Source organism: Stegostoma tigrinum, chromosome 39, assembly GCF_030684315.1.
Source record: "Stegostoma tigrinum isolate sSteTig4 chromosome 39, sSteTig4.hap1, whole genome shotgun sequence".
NCBI lineage: Eukaryota > Metazoa > Chordata > Chondrichthyes > Orectolobiformes > Stegostomatidae > Stegostoma > Stegostoma tigrinum.
In genome coordinates this window covers 1,121,402-1,145,466 of record NC_081392.1, presented here as the reverse complement: position 1 = coordinate 1,145,466, position 24,065 = coordinate 1,121,402, and the positions used below count along the sequence as shown (strand labels likewise).

Genomic DNA, 24,065 nt, shown 5'->3' with positions numbered 1-24,065 from the left:
ATAACTCTTACATGAATGGGATAGGTTTATAAATCATCTTAGTCTGTGTGGATAAATTAACAGAATCTGAACTTTATGAAAAGATCACTTTAGACGAAAAGACTTTTTATTCCATTTAGTTACTCCATTCTCAGATGCCAATTCTGACTTGAGATTCTTTCCATGCCTGAATATGCTCTGTACAAAGAAATACTTTGCCCTCTCAAATTTATTCTTTACAACTATATCTCAAAATTCCTAGATAACATGGTGTGGAGCTGGATGAACACAGCAGGCCAAGCAGCAGAGGAGCAGGAAAGTTTGACATTTCGGGTCGTCAAACTTTCCTGCTCGGCCTGCTGTGTTCATCCAGCTTCACACCGTGTTATCTCAGATTCTCCAGCATCGGCAGTTCCTACTATCTCGCAAACTTCTTTTTCCAGTTTAGCATGCAAGTCCAAACTAATGCGGTCTAACATTCTGCCAAATTACCTGTACAGCTGGGGTCAGACATATTTTAAGAGGTAAATCTTCATTTAAATCTTCACAAATGTCAAAGATATAAGAACACAGGAGTTTTCTCAATTAACACAATCCAGCTATAATGTGATCCCTTTTTGGGCAAGAAGCACATTATAATGTATATCCATTGTATGTTGCTTCATGTTCACATCCTTTATTCAATATTTACAGACTGTGGGCATTCAGAATAGGTTTATAAATATTGTATTAATCATTAAATAGTGTATTAATCATTACCTGTGTGGTACTGCAGGGTTATTGGCAATCGATGAATTTCTTGCGAATCTTGAATTCGACACCAGGTTTCCAACCCCATCTCTATTTCTATTGCTTGAAAGAGTCTGCACGAGGGAAAGAAAAAGTTCTCACAGTAACAACTAGTGGCAGAATAATTGAAACATATTAGGTAAAATACCATCTGAAAAATGGTCCCATGGAATACGTCATTAGTAATAATGCGTGGCAGTAATGTGCAGCAGTCAGAGTCATTGGGTCATATTGTAGGAAAACAGATCCTTCGTCCAACTAGTCCATGCCGACCATAATCCCAAACTAAAAACTAGTCCGATCTGCCTGTGTTTGACCCATATCCCTCCAAACCCTTCCCATTCATATATTTAGATAAATGTCTTTTAAATGTTCCAACTGTTCCTACAGCCACTGCCTGGCAGTTTATTCCACACATTAATCACTGTCTACAGAAGTTACCCCTCACGCAGTTTCAAAATCTTTCTCCTCTCACCTTAAAAATATACCGAGCGTTGAACTCCCTCATCTTAGGGAAAAGACCTTTGCTATTCATCTTATTTATGCCCCTCATGATTTGATAAGGTCATCCTTCAACCTCCTTAGCTCCAGCGAATGAAGTCCCAGCCAATCTAGCCTATTTTTCTAACCCTCAAATCCTCCATTCTGGCAACATCCTGGGAAACCTTTTCTGAACCCTTTCCAATTTAATAATATTCTTTCTATAGTGGGGCAACCAGAAGCGGCAATGTCCTATACAACCACAACATAATGTCCCTACTCTTATAATCAAAGATCTGAGCAATGAAGGCAAGCATGTTAAACTCCTCCTCAACCAGGCCGTCCACCTGTGAAGCAACTTCAATGAATTACACACCTGAAACCGCGAGGCCTCTCCAGTTTACAACACTACCCAGGGCTGTACCATTTATTGTATAAGTCCTGCACTTGTCTGTCTTACCAAAATGCAATACCTTGCATTGTCCAAATTAAACTCCATCTGCCGCTCCTCAGCCCATTGACTCAACTGAAGTTCTCCTCACTGTCCATTATACTATCAATTTTCATGTCATCTTTAAACTTACTAACCATGCCTTCTATATCCTCATCCAAAACATTTCTATAAATGACAAAAAGAAGTGGACCCAGTACTGAACCTGGTGGAACACAGCTGGTCACTGTCTTCCAGTCCAAGAACCAATTCTCCGCCACCATTCTGTCTCCAACCGTCAAGCCAAATCTATATCCAATTAGCAAGCTCACACTGAATCTCATATGATCTACAGTCTACCTTTGGAACATTAAAGGATTTACTAAAGTCCAAGTAAACAAGGTCTACTGCTCTGCTGTCAATCTTCTTGGTTATTTCCTCAAAAATCTCAATCAAGTTGGACAGAAATGATTTCCCTTGCAAAAAAAAAACATGCTGACTATCCCTAATCATTTCTTGCCTCTCCAAATGCATGCAAATCCCATCTTTCAGAGTCACTTCCAACAATTTACCCACTACTGCTGTCAGACTCACAGGTCTATAGTTCCTGGACCTTTCCTTAGACTTTCTTAAATTAAGGCACAATATTAGCCAACTTCCAGTCCTTTGGCATCTCACCTGTGGTTATAGATGGTACAAATACTTCTGCTAGAGAGCCTGCAACTTCCTCCCTTAATTCACAAAATATCCTGAGATACACTTGATCAGGTCCTAGAGATTTATCCACCTTAATTTTTTCGAAGACATCCAGCACTTCCTCTCCTGAAACGGTTTTTAAAATATCAATATTTATTTCTGCCAAGTTTGCTAGTCTGTTTCTTTTTACACAATAAAAACGGAGGCAAAATATTCATTTAATATTTCCATCTCCTGAGGTTCAACATAAAAACAACCTCATTGGTCTTTAGGGCTATACTCTTTCTCTACTTCCTCTTAAGGCACTGAGAATCTCTTCAGATTATAGAACATAGAACATAGAAAAGTACAGCACAGTACAGGCCCTTCGGCCCACCACGTTGTGCCGTGGAATAATCCACCTTATCTGCCAAAGCTACCTCATATCCCCTCTTTGTCTTCCCAATATCCTTCTTTATACTCTTCAAGGGATTCACTAATCCTACCGGCATTACCTTTCACTCTATCAGGAACATAATGCCTCTCAATTCTTGTTATCACTCTTTTGAAAGCCTTCCACTTGCCAGTTGTCTGTTCACAAGTAAACAGTCTACTCTAAACATCTTTTGATAAGTTCTTGTCTCACACCATTAAAATTTGCCTTATTCTAAGTAACTAACTTTTATGCTTATTCTTTTCCATAATTCTATTAATTTTAAAATAGTTATGATTCACTAGTCCCAAAAAGTGTACACCTACTTACACTTCAGTCACTTAGCCTGCCTTATTTACCAACAGGAGGTCAGGTTTTGTTGAACATTCACATTTTCTTTATCACAATTTTCTTGAACACATTTAACAAATTCCCCACTAGTCACAATATTTGAAAAAAAATTTAAACTCCCTACTGTTAAGTCACAGAAGCATTTCATAAAGTGACAGAAGCCCTGCAGTCTGAAAGCAGGACATCTGGAATATCAAAATCCACACCAACTCTCCGAAGAGCATCCCACCCAGATCCATTCCCTTCTCCTATCCCTGTAATCTTGTATTTCCCATAGCTAATACACTCAACTTGCACATCCCTGAACACTATGCACAATTCAGCATGGTCAAGTTACCCAACCTGCATATCTTTGGATTGTGGGAAAAGGAGTACCCAGAAGAAACCCACGGCAGACATGGGGAGAATGTGCCAACTCCACAGACAGTTACCCAAGGCTGGGAGCAATCCTGGGTCCCTGGTGCTGTGAGAAAGCAATGCTAACCACCGAGCCACCATGCTGCCCATTTGAGACACAAGTGGGGATTTCTTTATTGTATAAATGACTGCTGGTAATTCTTCGAGCTTAATGCCCAATATGTTCTCAGAATAGGTTTCTTGTCTCCCTGAAAAGATGACTCTGCTAGCATGTTATGGAGTGCATTCAAACAGGGAGAATTAAAAAACATAGGCTGTGGTAGGTGACAGCACAACAACTGAAATTGGAAGAGCTCAAATAAAAGCAAAGCAGTGCAGATGCTGGAGATGTGAAATAAAAGCTAAGTGCTGGAGAAACTCAGCAAATGTGGAGATAGAAAGAGATAATGTCGAGTCCAAATATGACTTCCTCAGAACCGGAATCAAAGACAACTTTAGAACAAGAATCAAAGTTCAGTTTTTGGACTTGAATCATGAACTTTGTTTCTCTCTCCACAGACACTGCTAGACCTGCTAAGTTCCTCCATTAATTTCTTAATTAATAATGTAATATTACTGACTAATAACCAAGCACACAAGACTGATGTTCTGAGGAAGTGAGCTTGAAACCCACTGTGGCAGATGGTGAAATCTGAATTCAATAAAATCTGGAATTAAATCTATACTAATGGTGACTGTGCAACCCCTTGATTGTTGGGAAAAATCTGGTTCATTAATGCCCTTCACAAAGGGAAATGTGTCATCCAATATCAGTCTGGCCTGCACATTACACCAGACAAACAACATAGTTGACGCTCACAGCCCTCTGAAAATGGTCAAGCAAGCCACTCAGCCCAAGGGCAATAAGAACAGACTCCAAACTTTGGTTTGTCAGTAATGTCCATATCTCATGCAAGCAAAAAGAAAAAAGTTGGGAAAGTTGTGTTGTTAGCTCAGCACTTGTGTTAAAAAACATTTTCTCATTATAGGAGACACTGCACAGGATCCAGCTGCTGTGGTCCATTGAGGAACCACCAACATAAATAAAATTACGAATAATTTACACACTGTCAGGTGGTTAAAATGACCAAAGCTGTAGTCCAGCTAATAGTGAACCCTTGCAGCAGTTATAATGCCTGATCAAACAGCTTCCACAAAAAGATCTATATTCCCAGGACAAAAACGAGTGGCTGTATTAACCAGGTGGACAGCATGCACCACTGTACCAACAAGGTATGGAGGAGAATCAGGTGGTGCAAGGACAGAAAGTGCTCATAGCAGGTTTTTCAATATAGCACAAGTAGGTCAAAGCAGGACTCTGGGTAGTTATTAAGATAAAGCAAATTTACAAAAGTGAATGTCAGCACACAAGTGGTTAGCCACAATTGTATTCCATCAGGCTTGAAGGGACAAATGGACACCACCTGTTCTTTGCTGCACTACCTTCAATCCATGTATGCCCTTCCATAAATATGGACACCAAAGCTGCATGCCACAATTCCAAACGTAAACTCAAAGTCACTCCACTGAGGGATTATGGTTGATTTAAAACAGCGAATAAGGATTGGATGAGGAGATTCAGTGGAAAACGCTAATCCAGACATGACTGAAATGATCAGATGGGAGATGAAAGAACAATTTGTGATAGAATCACTATTGCCAGATTTAACCCACTAGAAAACAAACAAAAATAAATTTCAATTTTTTTGTCTCTTCTCAGTGCACCAAAATAACTGCAATAAAAGGGGAGTGGCCTGGTATTATTGCTAGAATATTAATCAGTGTTAAATCATTAATGTTCTGGTGATCTGGGTTTGAATCCCATCGTGGCAGATGGCAAAATCTGAATTCAATTTTAAAAAGAAATAACTCAATCTGGAATTAAGAGTCTCACCATTGTCAATTTTTGTCAGAAAAAACCCAATGCGGTTCAATGATGCCCTTTATGAAAGGAAATGACTATTATTACCTAGTCTGACCTATCTTTGACCCCAGACCTACAGCAATGTGGTTGACTCTTAACTGCCCTCTGGGCAATTAGAACAGGCAAGAAATGCTGGCCTAGACAGTGGTGCCTGCATCCCGTGAATGAATAAAACAAAAGTATGAAGGTGATACATCATTTAAGACTGATTAATATAATAGTGCATTGTTCTGTCACGAGTGCTACAACAATAAAACTGTAAGCCCCAATTTAGCTAGTTTCTGGATTTTCTCCTCCCTATTAATGGGATAGTCAGTAAGCCAAAAAGAGTATATTTTCTTCAGAACTATTAATTATTTGTAACGTACCTGCACACCTAACTCAGCTTCAGTCACAGCTTCTGTATTTAAATTGAATGAACGGTTCCAGAACTTGGAGCTCCTAAAGGACTCTTCTCTCCATGCAGCAAAGCTATTGTCTTCCTCATCATTCAAAGGCTCCTCTTTTACGGTTACAGTGCAGATTTCAGGGCCATCAGGATCCATGGGCTCATCACCATTTATTTCTGGTAAATCTCGCTCAACTTTAATATGGGTTTCACCTGGCTTGTTTGCATTAAGCTGAGATTTTAATTTTTCCATGCTACCTGTGCTTTTGCAACCTTCTGTAAATCTACTATCCTCAGGCACCCATTTTGTTTCACAGGCTCCAATGACCATAATTGTCTCACTTTTGATAGGAAAAGAGTTAACAGTAACAGCTGTTTGATCGATTTCCCCTGGCTCAAAGGATTTCACTGGATTCATTTCAAAGTCAAACATGTCATTGCTTAAATTAACAAGATTTGCTTTTGTTTGGCAATCGGCCAAAGGAATGATATTGTCGTGCTGTTCAGGGCGCGTAGTGGTCTCTGAAAACATACGTAATGACTGGGATGGAGAAAGCTGATCTACCAATGTCCAAGTTGCAGAGCTACTCTGAAGTTGCTGCTTTGTTGTGGTTACATCACACAGCGGTGTGGAATTGTGCAAACTTCCGATACTTACTCCTGATAAACTGGTTTTGGTACACAGTTCCGAATCTGTAGCAGCTGTGTTACAAAGAGGAGTGTTAGCATCACCTCCCAAAGTAGTCGTTGTAGATGTGAGGATTTTGACCACTGAGGTTGTTCCTGTAATTGAAACATTTTGGCATTATTCTTCAAAATCATTTGGTATATTGATTAAAAGGGAATCCAGTGTTCAGGCTCCCCACATTCCTCCATTGTGATTTACAAAGGACTTGCATTTATAATAACATATTTCATGGCCAATGTTCCCTCTAAGCTACACTGCTGCTGTGAGAATGCATGTATGCAATCTGCATTCCACTAGCAAGCCCTTTGAAACAGCTGAAATCACAGTGAGTGAGAATGCTGTTTATGATCATTGGATGCGTCATGCTTGTCAAGTTGAAGGTAAACCTTAACATGTGATTAAACCAGCACCCGAATCCTATGAGTTTTTGAGGAACCATTCCATCATATAGGTCCATTACCGAACATGAAAGCCAGAAATGAATATATGCTTCATGTTACGGACACGACTACTTGGTTTCCAGAGGTCATTCCCCTAAGAACAATCAAAGCTAAAGTGGTAACAAAAAAAACCTCAGTTTTATATTTATCATGGTCTATGAATAGAAGCAAATCCTGATCAAGGGTCAAACTTAAAAATTTTTCAAGATATCATCAGACGATTGGGAATTAAAACAATTAAAGTTGTCTGCGCACCATCTGCAGACCCAAGGTACTTTGGAGAGGTATCACCAAACTCGCAAAACCATGATCAACACCAATTGTCATCACTTTCCAAAGGACTGAGGCAAAGGTTTCAATTTTCTTATTTGCGATAGAGTCCAAATATGTGCAGGTCAGGTGGACTGGCCATACTAAATTGCCCATCGTGGTCAAAGACGTGCAAGCTAGGTGAATTAGAAAAACTAAGATAAATTTTCACCTGTTGTTATTAACAGCACCTGACTTTAACAAATTGTTTAAATTTGCAGTAGAGGCTATTTGGGGATTGGAGTAGTTCCCTTACAGGAATGCAAAACCGGAATGGAGGAGCCCATGGCTTAATTTTCAAAGCAACAGAGAAGATAACAAATTATAAACAATGAAGCACTGGAAGTGACGGCAGCTCTTCAACACTTTAAAGTCTATGTTCAACACGGGAACTTTGAAATTGTGGTTTCTCCTGATTGAATTGTTCCCCAAAAGTTAAGATTACAGAGTGGAAAAACTCTGAAGTTGTTCAAATGGAGATCAGATCTGCAATCATTTGACATAAAAACCGTTCCAGGAATATTTCCACGTGTACATTTCCAGGAAAGAAAATTTAATTGATGCTTTATCCCGAATTTAAGCTGTTGTGACTTTAAGAACATGACCAAAAGAGTTGAGTGGTGATTAAGAATTGGGTGGCCTATAAGAAATAGGAACAGGAAGAGCTTACTCTGCCATTTAACAGCATCCATCTACATATCTCAGCCTTAAAATATACACAAGGATTCAGAGCCACGGCGTTCAGTGGCAAGGAGTTCAAAAGATTCGCAGCCCTCAGAAGAAATTCCTCCGCATATCAGTCTTAAATTGGCACCGCTGTATTCTGAAGCTATGCTCGCTGATCCTCAACTCTCCCACAAAGTGAAACATCCTCTCACCTTTTACCCTATCAAGCCCCTCATTTTCTGGAGGGGGGTCTAGGCCCAAAACGTCAAGCTTTTCCTGCTCGGCCTGCTGTGTTCATCCAGCTCTACATCTTGTTATCTCAGATTCTCCAGCATCTGCAGTTTCTACTATCTCTGAAACAATTTTAAGCCCATTAAGAATCCTAGGTTTCAATGAGATCACCTCTTATTCTTCTAAATTCCAGTGAGTAGGGTCTCAATCTATTCAGCTTTTGCTCTCAAGACAATCTCTTCATACCAGGGATCATCCTAAATGAACCTTTTCTAATTTGCCTACAACGAAATGACATTTATCCTTTGATAAGGGGTCCAAAACTGCTCACAGTACTCCAGATGTGATCTCACTAGCACATCGTGCAGTTACCTTCAGACTTCTTTACTCATGTCAAAGCTGTTGCAGTATCAGAGGGCCAACATTCCACTGGTCTTCCTGATTACCTAGTACACCAGTGTGCTAGCTTTCTCAATTTGAACATAGAACATAGAACATCACAGCACAATACAGGCCCTTCGGCCCTCGATGTTGTGCCGATCTGCCATACCAATCTGAAGCCCATCTAACCTACACTGTTCCATGTACATCCATATGCTTGTTCAATGACGGCTTAAAATGTACCTAAAGTTGGCGAATCTACTACCGTTGCAGGCAAAGTGTTCCATTCCCTTACTACTCTGAGTAAAGAAACCTCTGACATCTGTCCTATATCTTTCACCCCTCAATTTAAAGCTATGCCCCCTCATGCTCACCATCACCATCCTAGGAAAAAGGCTCTCCCTACACACCCTATCTAACGCTCTGAATAGCTTATATGTGACATCTCAATCTTCTTCTCTCTAATTTCATGCACATTCACCTACTACCTCCCTTGTGTTACAGCATTTCTCCATTTGATAATTCTGTTCTCCCTTTCAAAGTGATCAACTTCATATTTTCCCATATTATGCTGCATTTGCCAAGATTTTGTCCACTTACATAACTTATCAATCTCTCTTAAACTGTACGTATTCCCTCTTGCTTTTCCACCTATTTTTCTGTCATCTGCAAATTTGCCTAGAGAAAGAATGACTGAGTTTTGCATTGTTTGTTGTTTAAAGTGTTGCTAACCTTGTATGAAACTTTTTTTAAATTGGTGTTTTATGTTGAGGGCGGAGGCATGTTAGAACCCTCCTTGATTTTTCACTCATTTCCCCCCCTTTTTTTGTACAAATTTGGGTTTACAACTGAATTGGGAACTGAGAGCTGAGAATGACATTTGGACTGTGAGCAGCAGCTTGTGTTTAAAAACCAAGAAAAAAAGAGCAGAATAAACTAGTTGTTGATTGTTTAAGAGGCCAGGCATACAATTTAATTGCAGGTTAGTTCTTGATCAAAAGGATTCCAAAGACTCTTTGGTCAGGGGACAGCAGTATAAAGTCATAGGGTGATACAGAGCAGAAACAGGCCATATGGCCCACCATATCTATACTGATCAAACGACACCAGGCTACTCTAATCCTATAGCCTACTATACCCTAGCATTTCAAGTACTCATACAAATGCTTCTTAAAATATTGAGATTCCAGATATCTACTACTCTATGGATGGATTTATTTTTCAGATCTCCTCATTACTCCTCACCTTAGATGTATGCCCTCTAATCTTAAGACATGTGTGCCATGGAGAAAGAAATTCTCATGATCTAGTCTGTCCAAGCATTTCACTTTTGTACACCTCAGATACCCTTTCAGCCTTCTCTGCTCCAAGGAAAACATATCTAGCCTATCCAGTCTCTCCTCATAATGGAGACTTTTCATCCCAGGTAACATCCCGATAAATCTGCTCTGCACACTCTCTAGTGTAAACTTGCCCTTCTGATTGTGTGGCTACCAGGGCTGCAAACAGCACTGCATCTGTAGCCTAACAGTTGTGAAGACTTCCTTGCTCCTATATGTGCTCTGGCTAATGTTTAACCAGATAAAAGCTGTTTGGCCAATAACAAGGTCAGTACCTTGTATTCAGTAAGTCTAGAAAAGATGGTCAAACTGACAAAAGGGCCAGAGTTCTAACTGGCTTTTGGACTGGGTTTCTGAAAGGAGTTTGGCTGTTAATGCTAGGGCATGAAGATTTGAAAGCTCCTTGCCTAACCTCTTAAGTAGTCTGGCAGCTTTGTTATTTTCTTTATCTCTTTGCAGTGTTTGTTTTTGTGTGATGATACTGAAAAAAAGGTTGAGTTTAAAATCACAGACAATTAGGTTACATTGTTGTTTCATTTTGTTTACTGAAGTTACTATACTGTTTGAGATTGGATCTTCAAAAAAATTTGGCTATGAACCACTGAGGTGAATTTTAAAGGGTCTTTGACGGTATTAATCTTACTGTGTTGCTAAAACTGAGATGGAAAAACTGATTTGATTTGGCTGGCTGCTTCCAACTCTAACAATTATCAACAGTGCTCATTCCTTAATACCATACCTGGAACTGGTGACTGGGGAATGTTCAGCTGTTGCACTGGAGTCTGTTCTGGAGTCTTTGTGTAAACTAGCTGGAAGATTTTCCCACTGGAGTGTCTGTACAACTGCCGGCCGTCAGCAGCTTTGATAGGCTGAAGCATCAGATTGTCTCCTGGCTGTAGTTTCAAAGTGTTTGGGACAGCAATGCATTGTCGACGGCCATCTTGATCCAGAGAGGCAGCTGAACCTGACAAAAAGATAGGCCATTTAAAAATTTAATGACAAGCTGATGAATCATACTAATCCACATAGTTTATTGCTTCAGTCAAGTCACCTCTTACTCTCCTGAACTTGGGTACAAGCCTAACTTATCCAAACTTTTCTCAAAAAAAGTTATTAGTTTGGTTCATCTTTGAACTGCTTACAATGCATTTACATCTTTCCCTAATGAAGTTGACTAATATTGTACTTGTGTATTCAAATCCACTTGCAATAAATTATAAAATTCCATTAGCTTTTCTACTTATTTGCTGTACCTGAATATTAACATTTTGCACTAGGGCAGCCAGATCTCTCTGCATCTCATAGATCTATAACGCTCAAGTATTCAAACCTACGCCTTTCAAAAACAAAATCTTCCTGTCGAAATGAACAGTTTCACATTTTCCTACATTATACTCCATTTGCCAGATGTTTGCCCATTCATTTCACTCATGGGACATGTGTATCACTAGCTGGGCCAGCATTTAATGCAGACCCCTCATTGCCCTTGACATGGGTGGTGGTGAGCTGCCTTCATGAACTGTTGCAGTCACTCTGCTGCAGGTAGCCTGCAATACCATTAGTGATGGAATTCCAGGATTCTGACACAGTGAGTGGAGGAATTGCAATATATTTCCAGGTCAGCATGGCAAGTGATTTGGAGGGGAATTTGAGGTTGCGCAGTGGTCACTTTTACTAATACTACTACGGAGAGATGCATCTGCAGGAGGCAGATTGTTGAAGAGGACGTCAAGAATTTTTTTCCTTCGTTGATTCTTTCATCTGTTGCAGGCCCAGTTTATCAGCTATAGCCTTGAAGAACTGACCAGGTCAATTAACAGTGCTGCTGCCACTATTGTGGCAGTGTGTTTGGATCTTTAATGGTGGTCAAGCTTTTGGGAGTCAGGAGATGAGTTACTCTCTGCAGTATTCCTAGCCTCTGACCTATTTTTGTAGCTAGTGTGTTCATATGGCAAGTCATGTTGATAGTGTGGGATTTCTTTTTCAAAAAATAAAGGAAAGGTGGGGTTGCTTATGTTGTCTCTTATTGGAGATGGTCATTACTTAGCATTTCTATAGCGTAAATGTTACTTACCACTTATCAGCCCAATTCTGGATACCTGTCTTGTTGCATTTAAACATGGACTGCTTCAGTATGTGACGAGGGGAGAATGGTGCTGAGCACTGTGCAGTCCTCAGCAAATATGCCCAATTCAGGCCTGGTGGAGGAAAGGTCTCTGATGAAGCAGCTGAAGATGGTTGAGACTAGTGTATTATCCCGAGGAATTCCAGCAGAGATGTCCTGGGGCTGAAATGATGGATTTCCAACAACCACAGCTGTGCCAGGTATGACTCCAACCATTGCAGAGTTTCCCCCGAATCCTACTCGCCTCATATTCACACTAATGCAGCCTTGAGGTCAAGGGCTGTCACTCTCATCTCACCTCTGGAAATTAATGCTATTGCCCATTTTGAACCAGATTGTAACGAGGTCAAGATCCAAGTGGCCCTGGCAGAACTCAACCTGGATATCATTGAGTAGGCTGATGCTAAGTAGGTGCCGCTCGAAAGTGCTATTGATAATGCTTTCCATCATTTAACTGATAATCATGAACAAATCATGAACAGACTGATGGGATGGTAATTGGCCAGGTCAGAGTTATCCTTTTATGTGCAGGACATACCTGGGCAATTAAGAACAGCTTGGCTAGTGGTGCAGCAAGTTCCAGAGCACAAGTCTTCAGTACTATTGCCGAATGTTGTCAGGGCCTAGGAGTATCCAGTGCCTCCAAACATTTCTTGATATCACGTGGAATGAACTGAATTGGCTAAAGACTGGTATCGATGATCCTGTTGACTAACAGAGGAGGCGGAGATGGATCATCCACTTAGCACTTCTAGTTGGAGATCTTTGCAAATGCTTCAGCTTTGTCATCTTTCGCACAGGCATGCTGGGCTCTTCCATGTGGATGGTGGTAGTAGGATCTGCCAATGTTGAAGAATCTGATAACAAGGTGTAGAGCTGAACGGACCCAGCAGGCCAAGCAGCAGAGGAGCAGGAAGGCTGATGTTTCCGGCCTAGGCCCTCCTTCTTGGATGGGATTCTTTTAGAGCTTCCTCCCTCAGTGGGATGTTTAACTGGCCACAATCAACCATTCTTGCCTGGGCGTAGTGGGACTACAGAGTTTAGATCTGATCTGTTGGTTGTGGAATTGCTTGGCCCTGTCTATCACTTGTTGCTTATGCTGTTTGGTAGTTCTTTTTGGTACCAAGTTGACCCTCATTTTCAGGTAAGCCTGGTGCTGTTCCTGGCATACCCTGATACACTCTCTACTGAACCAGGGTTGATCCCTTAACTTGATGGTCATGGTAGAGTGGAGTATTTCAGGTTTCAGATTGTACTGAAGTGTTATTCTACTGCTGCTGATGGCCTAGAGCACCTCAGATGCCCAGCCTCGAGTTGCTACCTCTATCCTGTTTGAAGTCTGCATCATTTAGCAAGGCAATTGTGTAGTATAAAATGATGTAAGGTATTATCAATGTGAAGGTGAGCTTCAGCTCCACAAAGTCTGCGCAGTGGTCACTCTTACTAATACTACTACGGACAGATGTACCTGCAGGAGGCAGATTGGTGAAGAGGAGATCAAGTATATTTTTCTCTCGTTGATTCCTTCATCTGTTGCAGGCCCAGTTTATCAGCTATAGCCTTGAAGAACTGACCAGGTCAATTAACAGTGCTGCTGCCACTGTTGTGGTGGTAGACACCAAAATTCCCCACCCACAGTACATTCTGCACTCCTGGCATTGTTGGTGCATCCTCCACGTATTGTTCAACATGGAAGAGTACTGTTTCACCAGCTGAGGGAGGATGGTACACAGTACACAGCTTTGCCCAAGTTTGACCTGATACCATGATACTTCAAGGGGTCCAGAGCCAATGTTGAGGACTCCCAGGGGAACACCCTCCCAACTGTATACCATTGTGCCACAACATCTGACATATCTGTCCTGTCAGTGGGACAGGACATATTCAATGGCGATGGCAGTGGTCTGGAACACTGTCAATCTTAATCTAATTTTTTTTTGTAGCCTCATACTGCCTTCACAACTTACTTATGGACACATTAGATGAGTGGGCAAAAATGTGGTAGATGGAATACATGAGAGAAAATCTGAGACTATGCATTTTGACAGGCGAAATAAAGAACTGAACATTATTTAAATGGAGAAAAGACTGCTGAAAGTTGCAGCACTGCAAGAATTGGGAGTTCTGATTAATGAATCACAAAAAGGGTGGCATCCAAAACCAGCAGGTAACAGGGAAGGCAAATAGATTGTTGGCTTTTATTTCAAAAGGAATGGAGTACAGAAATGGGAAATATTGCTAAACTATGCAAGGCACTAGTCAGACCATGGCTGGAATACAGTGAAGTCTTTTAGTCCCCTTATCGAAAAGGAAGATCACAAGACCACAACGCATACGACCAGAAGTAATCCATTCAGCTCAACAACCCCTCTGCATCTACACTGTCAAGTTCTGCGAAGAATCTTGAAAGTTTCAATAACGTCTCCTCTCATTCTTTAAATTGTAATGAGTACAAAGCCAACCTACTCTTCCCCATAAGAAAATCCCTCCATTACTGGAATTAACTTGGTGACCCTTCTTTGGACTGTATCCAATGTTATGGTGGAGAGGTTGTTTCCCTGTGTGTTAGACTCTAGTACCAGAGGGCGTAATCTCAGCATACTAGGTCACACACTTAAGACACAGATGAGGAGGAATTCTTGAGGGTAGGGAATCTGTGGAATTCTTTATTGCAGAGGGCTATTGAGGTTGGGTCATTAAGAATATTCAAGATTGAGAAAGACAGATTTGTAATCTCTAAGAGAATCAGGACTATAGAGAAAAAGGTAGGATTTTTTAGGGTTATCAAATCAGTCATGATCTCATTGAATGGCAGAGCAAAGCTAATGGGCCATCTCGCCCATTTCTGATCCTACATGTTTTGCTTTTACCTTCTTTCTTTGCATCTTCAGCAAACTTGGCAACCAACCCTGTACAAGGAAAACATTTGCTAATGCAGCACCACAGACCTAAAACATTAAATCTTTCTCTGAACTTCCTAGCCATTTGGTTACTTCTGACATAGTTTGATATATTTTGTAAATGTTATACCTTACTTTTTCTTTTATATATTCGTGGGGTGAGGGCAAGCAGCATTTATTACCCATCCCAGTTGCCCAGAGAGCAATTGAGAGTCAACCACATTGCTGTGGATCTGGAGTCACATAGGCTAGACCCAGAGGAGGTCGGCGGTTTCATTTCCTAGAGAACACTGGTGAACCAGAGGAGTATAAGGACAGTAGGAGTACACCTAAGAGGGAAATCAGGAGGGCAAAAAGGAGACATGAGATAGCTTTGCAAACAGGGTTAAGGAGAATCCAAAGATACCCAACAATACATTTAGGACAAAAGAGCAACTAAGGAGAGAGCAGGGTCCCTTAAAAGATCATCACCACAGCAGCATTCAAGAAGCACTTGAACGAATAGGTGAATAGGAAGGGAACAGAGGGATACAGATCCTCTAAGTGAAGACAGTTTTAGTATGGAAGGGCAAAACATGTCAGCACAGGCACCATTTATTGAATTACTAATGTCACTTCATCAACCAGAGACAGAGACAGAGAGAGAAAACTTGTCCTGGAGGGCAGTCGCATGCCATAGCAGAGTTGTCAACATATTTGTTGACATTTTGGTTATTCAAGAGGATTAATGTTGCAGAATAAATAATGTGTTGTAAATGGTGTGGCTAAGTGAAATGTACATAGACACACGTACACGCGCTCACATTGATATGTGTGCACACGTACGCCAGATGGCTTGGACCAGAAGCCCTGAGTCTCAAACCTACCTGAAGACAATCCAGATGAATTAGTTTTACACAATAGATAACGGGTGGGAATAGCTGCTGATGTCTCAGGTTTGTTTCCAAATGCAACAGAATTCATGAAGCAGTTTGGAGTTGGTGTTGCAGTTGTATTGGTCAGGGCTGCACTCAAAGCCCCAATTCTCTGGAATGTAGTGACCGCAGATCTAATAGGAGCAGGGGCTTCGGACACATTTTTCACAGTAGTGTCAGTAGCTGCAATGGAAACTCCTTGTTCCCTTTTCTGTGTTGTAATCACTGGCAATGACTGAGCTTTACCTTCTGCTGCAGAAAAAAAAATTGCAATTTGGAGGTAAATAAAAAAATTGTATTATTGACATGGTAACCTCTTGCTGTAATTAACTAAATTAATGACACATATGCAAGTTTTTTTTAAAATTAATTCACGAAATGTCTGCATTGCTGAGGAGGATGTTATTTACTGTTCATCCTTAACTGCCTTCGAGTAATTGGTGGCAAAGCTCCCTCGGTCATACATAGAGCTGTTCAGGATGAAAGCACTCGAATTTCGACCCTGCAACATTAAAGGAACAGCAATATATTTGGAAGTCAAGACGGAACATGAAATGCAGGTAATGGGACTCCCCTAACTGCACTGTCCCTCTTTTTCCAAGCGGGACAAGTTACAGTGTGGAAAGTGCTGTTGAAGGAACTTGGTAACTTTTTGCTGGACTCTTGTTGATGGTACATACTGCTATTGTAATTCTCCGGTGGTGGAGGGATTGAATGGGAAACGGCAGATGAGGTGATCATCAAGCAGACTGCTCTTTTCCAGATGATGTCAAGCTTCAAATGTGGTTGGGACTACATGCATCTACACGAGTGGAGAGCATTCAATCACACTCCTGACTTACTGACTAATATATGCTGCACAATTGGATGTATAGACAGAAGCAGCAAAGGCATATGTAATAATGTGTTTCTTGACACTCTTATAGGCCACAACAATACTGGAGCAGGAAGTGAACACTGAGCCCATGAAGCCTGTTGACTATTCAATGAGGTCACGGCTGATGTGCAACCTAACTGCATACACTTGCCTCTCTCCCATATCATGATTAACAAATAATTGATTGAACACGCGTAAATGGCCGTTGGTGCTCAAAATTTCTGCCAACCTATGAGTGTATAAATATTTCCTACCTTCACCGCCAGAGTCAGTCTCTGTCTCTCTCACACACACACTCAGGCTGTGTCTATGAGAGATAATGGGAACTGCAGATGCTGGAGATTCCAAGATAATAAAATGTGAGGCTGGATGAACACAGCAGGCAAAGCAGCATCTCAGGAGCACAAAAGCTGACGTTTCGGGCCTAGACCCTTCATCAGAGAGGGGGATGGGGGGAGGGAACTGGAATAAATAGGGAGAGAGGGGGAGGCGGACCGAAGATGGAGAGTAAAGAAGATAGGTGGAGAGAGTGTAGGTGGGGAGGTAGGGAGGGGATAGGTCAGTCCAGGGAAGACGGACAGGTCAAGGAGGTGGGATGAGGTTAGTAGGTAGCGGGGGGTGCGGCTTGGGGTGGGAGGAAGGGATGGGTGAGAGGAAGAACCGGTTAGGGAGGCAGAGACAGGTTGGACTGGTTTTGGGATGCAGTGGGTGGGGGGGGGGGAAGAGCTGGGCTGGTTGTGTGGTGCAGTGGGGGGAGGGGACGAACTGGGCTGGTTGAGGGATGCAGTAGGGGAAGGGGAGATTTTGAAACTGGTGAAGTCCACATTGATTCCTCTACATTGGGGAAACCAAGCGGAGGCTTGGGGACCGCTTTGCAGAACACCTCCGCTCAGTTCGCAAAAAACAACTGCACCTCCCAGTCGCAAACCATTTCCACTCCCCCTCCCATTCTCTTGATGACATGTCCATCATGGGCCTCCTGCACTGCCACAATGATGCCACCCGAAGGTTGCAGGAACAGCAACTCATATTCCGCCTGGGAACCCTGCAGCCATATGGTATCAATGTGGACTTCACCAGTTTCAAAATCTCCCCTTCCCCCACTGCATCCCTCAACCAGCCCAGTTCGTCCCCTCCCCCCACTGCACCACACAACCAGCCCAGCTCTTCCCCCCCACCCACTGCATCCCAAAACCAGTCCAACCTGTCTCTGCCTCCCTAACCGGTTCTTCCTCTCACCCATCCCTTCCTCCCACCCCAAGCCGCACCCCCCGCTACCTACTAACCTCATCCCACCTCCTTGACCTGTCCGTCTTCCCTGGACTGACCTATCCCCTCCCTACCTACACTCTCTCCACCTATCTTCTTTACTCTCCATCTTCGGTCCGCCTCCCCCTCTCTCCCTATTTATTCCAGTTCCCTCCCCCCATCCCCCTCTCTGATGAAGGGTCTAGGCCCGAAACGTCAGCTTTTGTGCTCCTGAGATGCTGCTTGGCCTGCTGTGTTCATCCAGCCTCACATTTTATTATCCAGGCTGTGTCTATTACTGCTAGAGTGCCCCAACTGATGGCAACAGTTTCACTCCACTGACTTATTTTGAAAACACCAAATATTTGTTTAATTATGTAAGTTCCAGACAATACAATCCTTGTTTGTGGAGTCTTGTTCATACGTGGCCATTAGAATCTAGTTAAAACTATTCTGGTAAATCCACGCTGCCCTCCCACCAAGGTAAACATATCCCTCCTCAGGTACGCTATTTCAAACTGGAGGCCTGTCTAACTAGGGCTTCTTATAGCTGAAGCATGATTTCAACTCCTTGATATTCTAGTCTTCCAAATAACTAGAGGATTGGAAGTATTCAGATAGAAAACCAGAAACATGGATTTACACAGGACAAGAAACAACCACCAACCACAAAAACATACTAATCCCAAGCTCAGAAAACATTGTGCAACATCTTGCCATCTCTCTCAACCACAAGCTCCCTCTTGAATTTTTAATATAGTTTGCTTTTATGAGCCAGTCCTCCATGGAACGACAGAGGCAAACAGATAAAATGAAACGCATACAAAAAGAGACAGACCAATTAAGAAGAGCTTAGTCATCAGATTCTTTATATTAGCTACGAATGAATGGGTACAGTGGTAGTTTAAAAGATTAAATATATGCAGTAATTCTGAGTCTCAGACTGTTCAGAACTGAACAATCAGTGTGTTTAGTCCCAAGAGCCTGCTCAACCAATCAGTTAGATCATGGCTGAAATTTTGAATCAAAATCCAACCTCAACAGCTTCGCCTTTTTCCTCCCAACCAAGCACTATTTTGGCAATTGTACACTCCAACTCTACAACAAATATGACCTTCCTGAGATAACAAGGTGTAAAGCTGGATGAACACAGCAGGCCAAGCAGCAGCAGAGGAGCAAGAAAACTGACGTTTTGGATCAAGACTCTTCTTCAGAAATGGGGAAGGGGAAGGGGATTCTGAAATAAATAGGGAGAAAGGAAGAGGCAGATAGAAGATGCATAAAAGGAGAAGATAGGTGGAGAGAAGAGGCGGCAGGGTTGGAGCCAGGAAAGGTGAGTGCAGGTGGGGAGTTAGGGAGGGGGATAGATGTGTACAGGGAGGATGGGCAGGCCAAGAGTCAGGATGAGGCGAGTATGTAGGAGATGGGGGCGGGGCTTGAGGTGGGAGGACAGGTTAAGGAGGTGGGTACAAGCTGGACTGGTTTTGGGATGAGGTCAGGGGAGAAGAGATTTTGAAGATTGTGAAGTCCACATCGATATCCTTTGGCTGGAGGGCTCCCAAGCGAAATAGGAGATGCTGTTCCTGCAACCTTCGGGTAGCATCATTGTGGCACTGCAGGAGACCCAGGATGGTCATAGCGAGTTCTGAGAAGATTTGTAGCTCAGGTTGAGGTTCTGGATGTAAGGTTTCCTTGAATTTGTTTTGTTTAGTAATGACAAAGGTGTCATCCACGTAGCGGACCCAAAGTTTGGTTTGGATGATTGGCAGAGCCGTTTGTTTGAGTCTCTGCATTACTGCCTCTGCTAAGAACCCTGATATTGGAGATCCCATGGGTGTTCCGTTGATTCGTCTGGCCAAAGAAATACTGACTACACTATTAGAAGAACAAAAGACACATACACCAGACATCACCAACCTCATCAGCAAGGACATCATCAAGGTAGTGGATCTATGCCTTACCACCCACTTCACTTTCAATAACAAAACCTACAGACAAACCAACGGAACACCCATGGGATCTCCGATATCAGGGTTCTTAGCGGAGGCAGTAATGCAGAGACTCTAACAAACAGCTCTGCCAATCATCCAGCCCAAACTTTGGGTCTGCTATGTGAATGACACCTTTGTCATCACTGAACAAAACAAATCAGAGGAAACCTTCAAGACCATCAATAATACCCTTCACTGGCATAACATTCACAAAAGAGGAGGAAAACAATAGGCTGCCATTCCTAGATGTCACAGTAGAGTGAACAGCCAATGGGGAACTTCCAACCAGCGTCTACAGGAAAATAACACATACGGACCAAATACTGAACTACAGGAGCAACCATCCCAACACCCACAAACGAAGCTGCATTAGAACATTATTCCAATGAGCCACCACGCACTGCAGCACAGAGGAACTACGAACAGCAGAAGAAAATCACCTATACAGCGTATTCAAAAAGAACGGGTACCCTATGAACACAGTCGCCGATTTCTCAGCAACAAAACCAAACAAACAGACAAAACGGGCTCAGAAACCATAACCACTCTCCCCTACATCAAAGATGTTTCCGAAATGACTGCCAGACTACTCGGACCTCTTGGCATCAGGGTAGCCCACAAACCCACCAACACACTAAAACAGCAGCTAATGAACTTAACAGACCCTATACAGACAACAAGCAAAACGAACGTCATCTACAAAATACCTTGTAAGAACTGTGACAAACACTACATTGGACAAACAGGCAGAAAGCTAGCCACCAGGATACATGAACATCAACTAGCCACAAAACGACATGACCCACTATCACTCGTATCCTTACATACAGATGAGGAAGGACACCACTTTGATTGGGACAACGCATCCATCCCAGGACAAGCCAAACAGAGACACACACGAGAATTCCTAGAAGCATGGCATTCCAACCGGAACTGCATCAACAAACACATTGATCTGAGCCCATCTACCACCCTCTGAGAAAAAGAACAGGAAATGACATCAACACGGGAAATGACATTACTAACACAAGGAAACCTAAACAGACAACTAGAAAGCGGGACATAACACCAGCGCTTCACTGACGTTACCGATATGGTTACAAAACGCCTGAAAACTAACCTTCCAGCTCAGCGAGCAAACTTACATCCAGGAACGACATGTCGTCCAAGGAGTGGGAGGAGGAATTGAAATGGTTCGCGACTGGGAGGCGTAGTTGTTTGCTGCAAACTGAGCGTAGGTGTTCCACACAGTGGTCCCCAAGCCTCTGTTTGGTTTCCCCAATGTAGAGGAGGCCACAATGGGAACAGCTGATATAGTATACCACATTAGCAGATCTGCAGGTGAATATCTGTTTGATGTGGAAGGTCTTCTTAGGGCCTGGGATGGGGGTGAGGTGTTAGGGGCAAATGTAGCACTTCCTGCAGTTGCAGGGAAAAGTGCAGAGTGTGGTGGTGCTGGTGGGGAGTGTGGAGCGGACAAGGGAGTCACAGAGAGAGTGGTCCCTCTGGACAGCAGGTAAGGGTGGGGACAGACAATTGCTTTTGGTGATGGGGTCAGATTGCAGATGGCAGAATTGTCAGAGGATGATGTGTTGGATCCAGAGGTTGGTGAGGTGGTATGTGGGGAAGAGTGGCATTTTGTTTTGGTTGTTCTAGCAGGGAGGGGGATGAGGGATAAGTTGCAGGAACAGCATGTGATGTCCGGGAGTGGAATGCCTCATCTTGGGAGCAGACGCGGTGGAGGTGAAGGAATTGGGAATAAGGGATGGCCTTTTTGCAGGAAGGTGGATGAGAGGTGGTGTATTCTCAATAGCCGCGTGAGTTGGTAGGCTTGAAATGGATATTGGTTTCCACGTGGTTGCCAGAGATGAAAATAGAGGGACCCAGGAATGGGAGAGAAGTATCGGGGATGGTCCAGGTGAACTTGAGGTTGGGGTGGAAGGTATTAGTGAAGTGGATGAACTGTTCAACCTCCTTGTGGGAGCACGAGGCGGCATCGATACAGTCATCAATATAAGGAGGAAGAGGTGGGGGAATAGGGCCAGTGTAGCTTTGGAAGAGGGATTGTTCCACGTATCCTACAAAGAGGCAGGCACAGCTTGGGCGCATGCGGGTACCCACGGCCACCCCACTTTGTCTGTAGGAAGTGGGAGGAATGGAAGGAGGAGTTGTGAAGAGTGAGGACAAGTTCAGCTAAGCGGATAAGGGTGTTTGCGGAGGGGGATTTGGTCAGGCTGTGGGACAGGAAGAAGCAGAGGGCCTTTAGGCCATCTGCAATGTGAATGCAGGTGTATACTGGATGTCCATGGTAAAAAAAGGTGTTGGAGACCAGGTAATTATGGCAATGTTGCTCCGCCCCGCCATCACTCTGCCTGTTGCCTCCACATCAAGCAGCTCCAGAGACAATAGCACCCAGTCGTGCTGAGTCTTCACTGTTCCACCCAAGACACACCCCTCACTGAAGGAGAATGGTCTGTCCTCAGTAAAGGACTCACCTTTGTGTAGGTGGAGGGGGACATCGACAAATACAACTCACACTTGGACGTTGAAAAGTTTTTCCGCCGCCTCCACCTCCACGCTTACTTCTTTAATCGTGAGCCTAACCCTCCCTCTACTGACCTCTTCACCTGCCTCCAAGACACCCCCTCCTCCTGAACACCACCCCAAGGCCTCCGTCCCTCCCTTGACCTCTTCAACTCCAACTGCCATCGCAACATTGCCCCCAACCTCTCCACCCCTCTCTCTCACTCCAATCTCTTCTCCACAGAATGTGCAGCTCTTGGCTCCAACCCCCACCTCACCATAAAACCCGCAGACAAGGGTGCCACAGTTGTAGTATGGCGCACTGACCACTACGCTGCCGACCTCTACAGGCGCCAACTCTCTGACGCCTCCACCTACCGCCTCCATGATCATGACCCCATCCACAACCTCAGGTGACCTCCCACCCACAGCCACCAACCTCATCGTTTCCCAACACTGCACCGCTCGTTTTTATCTCCTCCCCAAAATCCACAAACCTGACTGCTCTGGTCGACCTATTGTCTCCGCCTACTCCTGCCCCACCAAACTCCTCTGCACTTATCTCGAGATAACGTGAACTGCAGATGCTGGAGAATCCAAGATAACAAAGTGTGAAGCTGGACGAACACAACAGGCCAAGCAGCATCTCAGGAGCACAAAAGCTGACGTTTCGGGTCCGAGATGCTGCTTGGCCTGCTGTGTTCATCCAGCTTCACATTTTGTTATCCACTTACCTCGACTCCATTTTCTCTACTTTGGTCCAGAAACTCTCCACCTGTGTCCGTGACACCAGCCACACGCTCCACCTCCTCCAAAACTTCCGATTCCTTGGTCCCCAACACCTCATCTTTACTGGTGCCTATATACTTGCATTCCCCATGCAGATGGCCTAAAGACCTCTGCTTCTTCCTGGCCCGGCCAGTCCCCCTCCACAAACACTCTTACCCGCTTAGCTGAACTCGTCCTCACCCTTAACAACAACTCCTTCCATTGCTCCCACCTCCTACAGACAAAGGGGGTGGCCATGGGTACCAGCATGGGCCAAAGCCATGGCTGCCTCTTTGTTGGATACATGGAACAATCCCTCTTCCAAAGCTACACTGGCCCTATCCCCCACCTCTTCCTCCATTATATCAATGCTGCCTCATGTTCCCACGAGGACCTCAAACAGTTCATCCACTTCACTAACACCTTCCACCCCAGCCTTAAGTTCAACTGGACATCTCCAATACCTCCCCCCCGCCCCACCTTCCTGGGCCCCTCTATTTCCATCTCTGGCAACCACCTGGAAACCGATATCCATTTCAAGCCTACCAACTCCCACAGCTACCGAGAATATACCTCCTCTCACCCACCTTCCTGCAAAAAGACCATCACTTATTCCCTATTCCTTCACCTCCACCGCATCTGCTTCCAAGGTGAGGCATTCCACTCCCGGACAGCACAGATGTCCTCATTTTTCAAGGACCACAACTTCTCTTCCACAGTGGTCGAAAATGCCCTCGACCATATCTCTCCTATTTCCCACAACTCATCCCTCACACCCCCTACCACAACAACCAAAACTGAATTCCCCTCGCCCTCACG

At 43.5% G+C, this 24,065-nt stretch overlaps 1 protein-coding gene across 4 annotated transcripts in view; it reads right to left on the bottom strand.

The window, feature by feature from the left end:
- Positions 1-24,065, bottom strand: part of LOC125447831 (uncharacterized) — a 145,231-nt gene that overhangs the window by 80,308 nt on the left and 40,858 nt on the right. For 3 of the 4 annotated variants that reach the window (XM_048522601.2, XM_048522602.2, XM_048522604.2), the window contains exons 11-14: positions 15,792-16,091; positions 10,640-10,864; positions 5,826-6,628; positions 739-842 (exon numbers count right to left, since the gene is read on the bottom strand). In XM_048522601.2, the coding sequence (XP_048378558.2) occupies positions 739-842; positions 5,826-6,628; positions 10,640-10,864; positions 15,792-16,091 (1,432 nt within the window). The remainder of the gene's footprint in view (positions 1-738; positions 843-5,825; positions 6,629-10,639; positions 10,865-15,791; positions 16,092-24,065) is intronic. The other variant, XM_048522603.2, reaches the window with a different exon arrangement.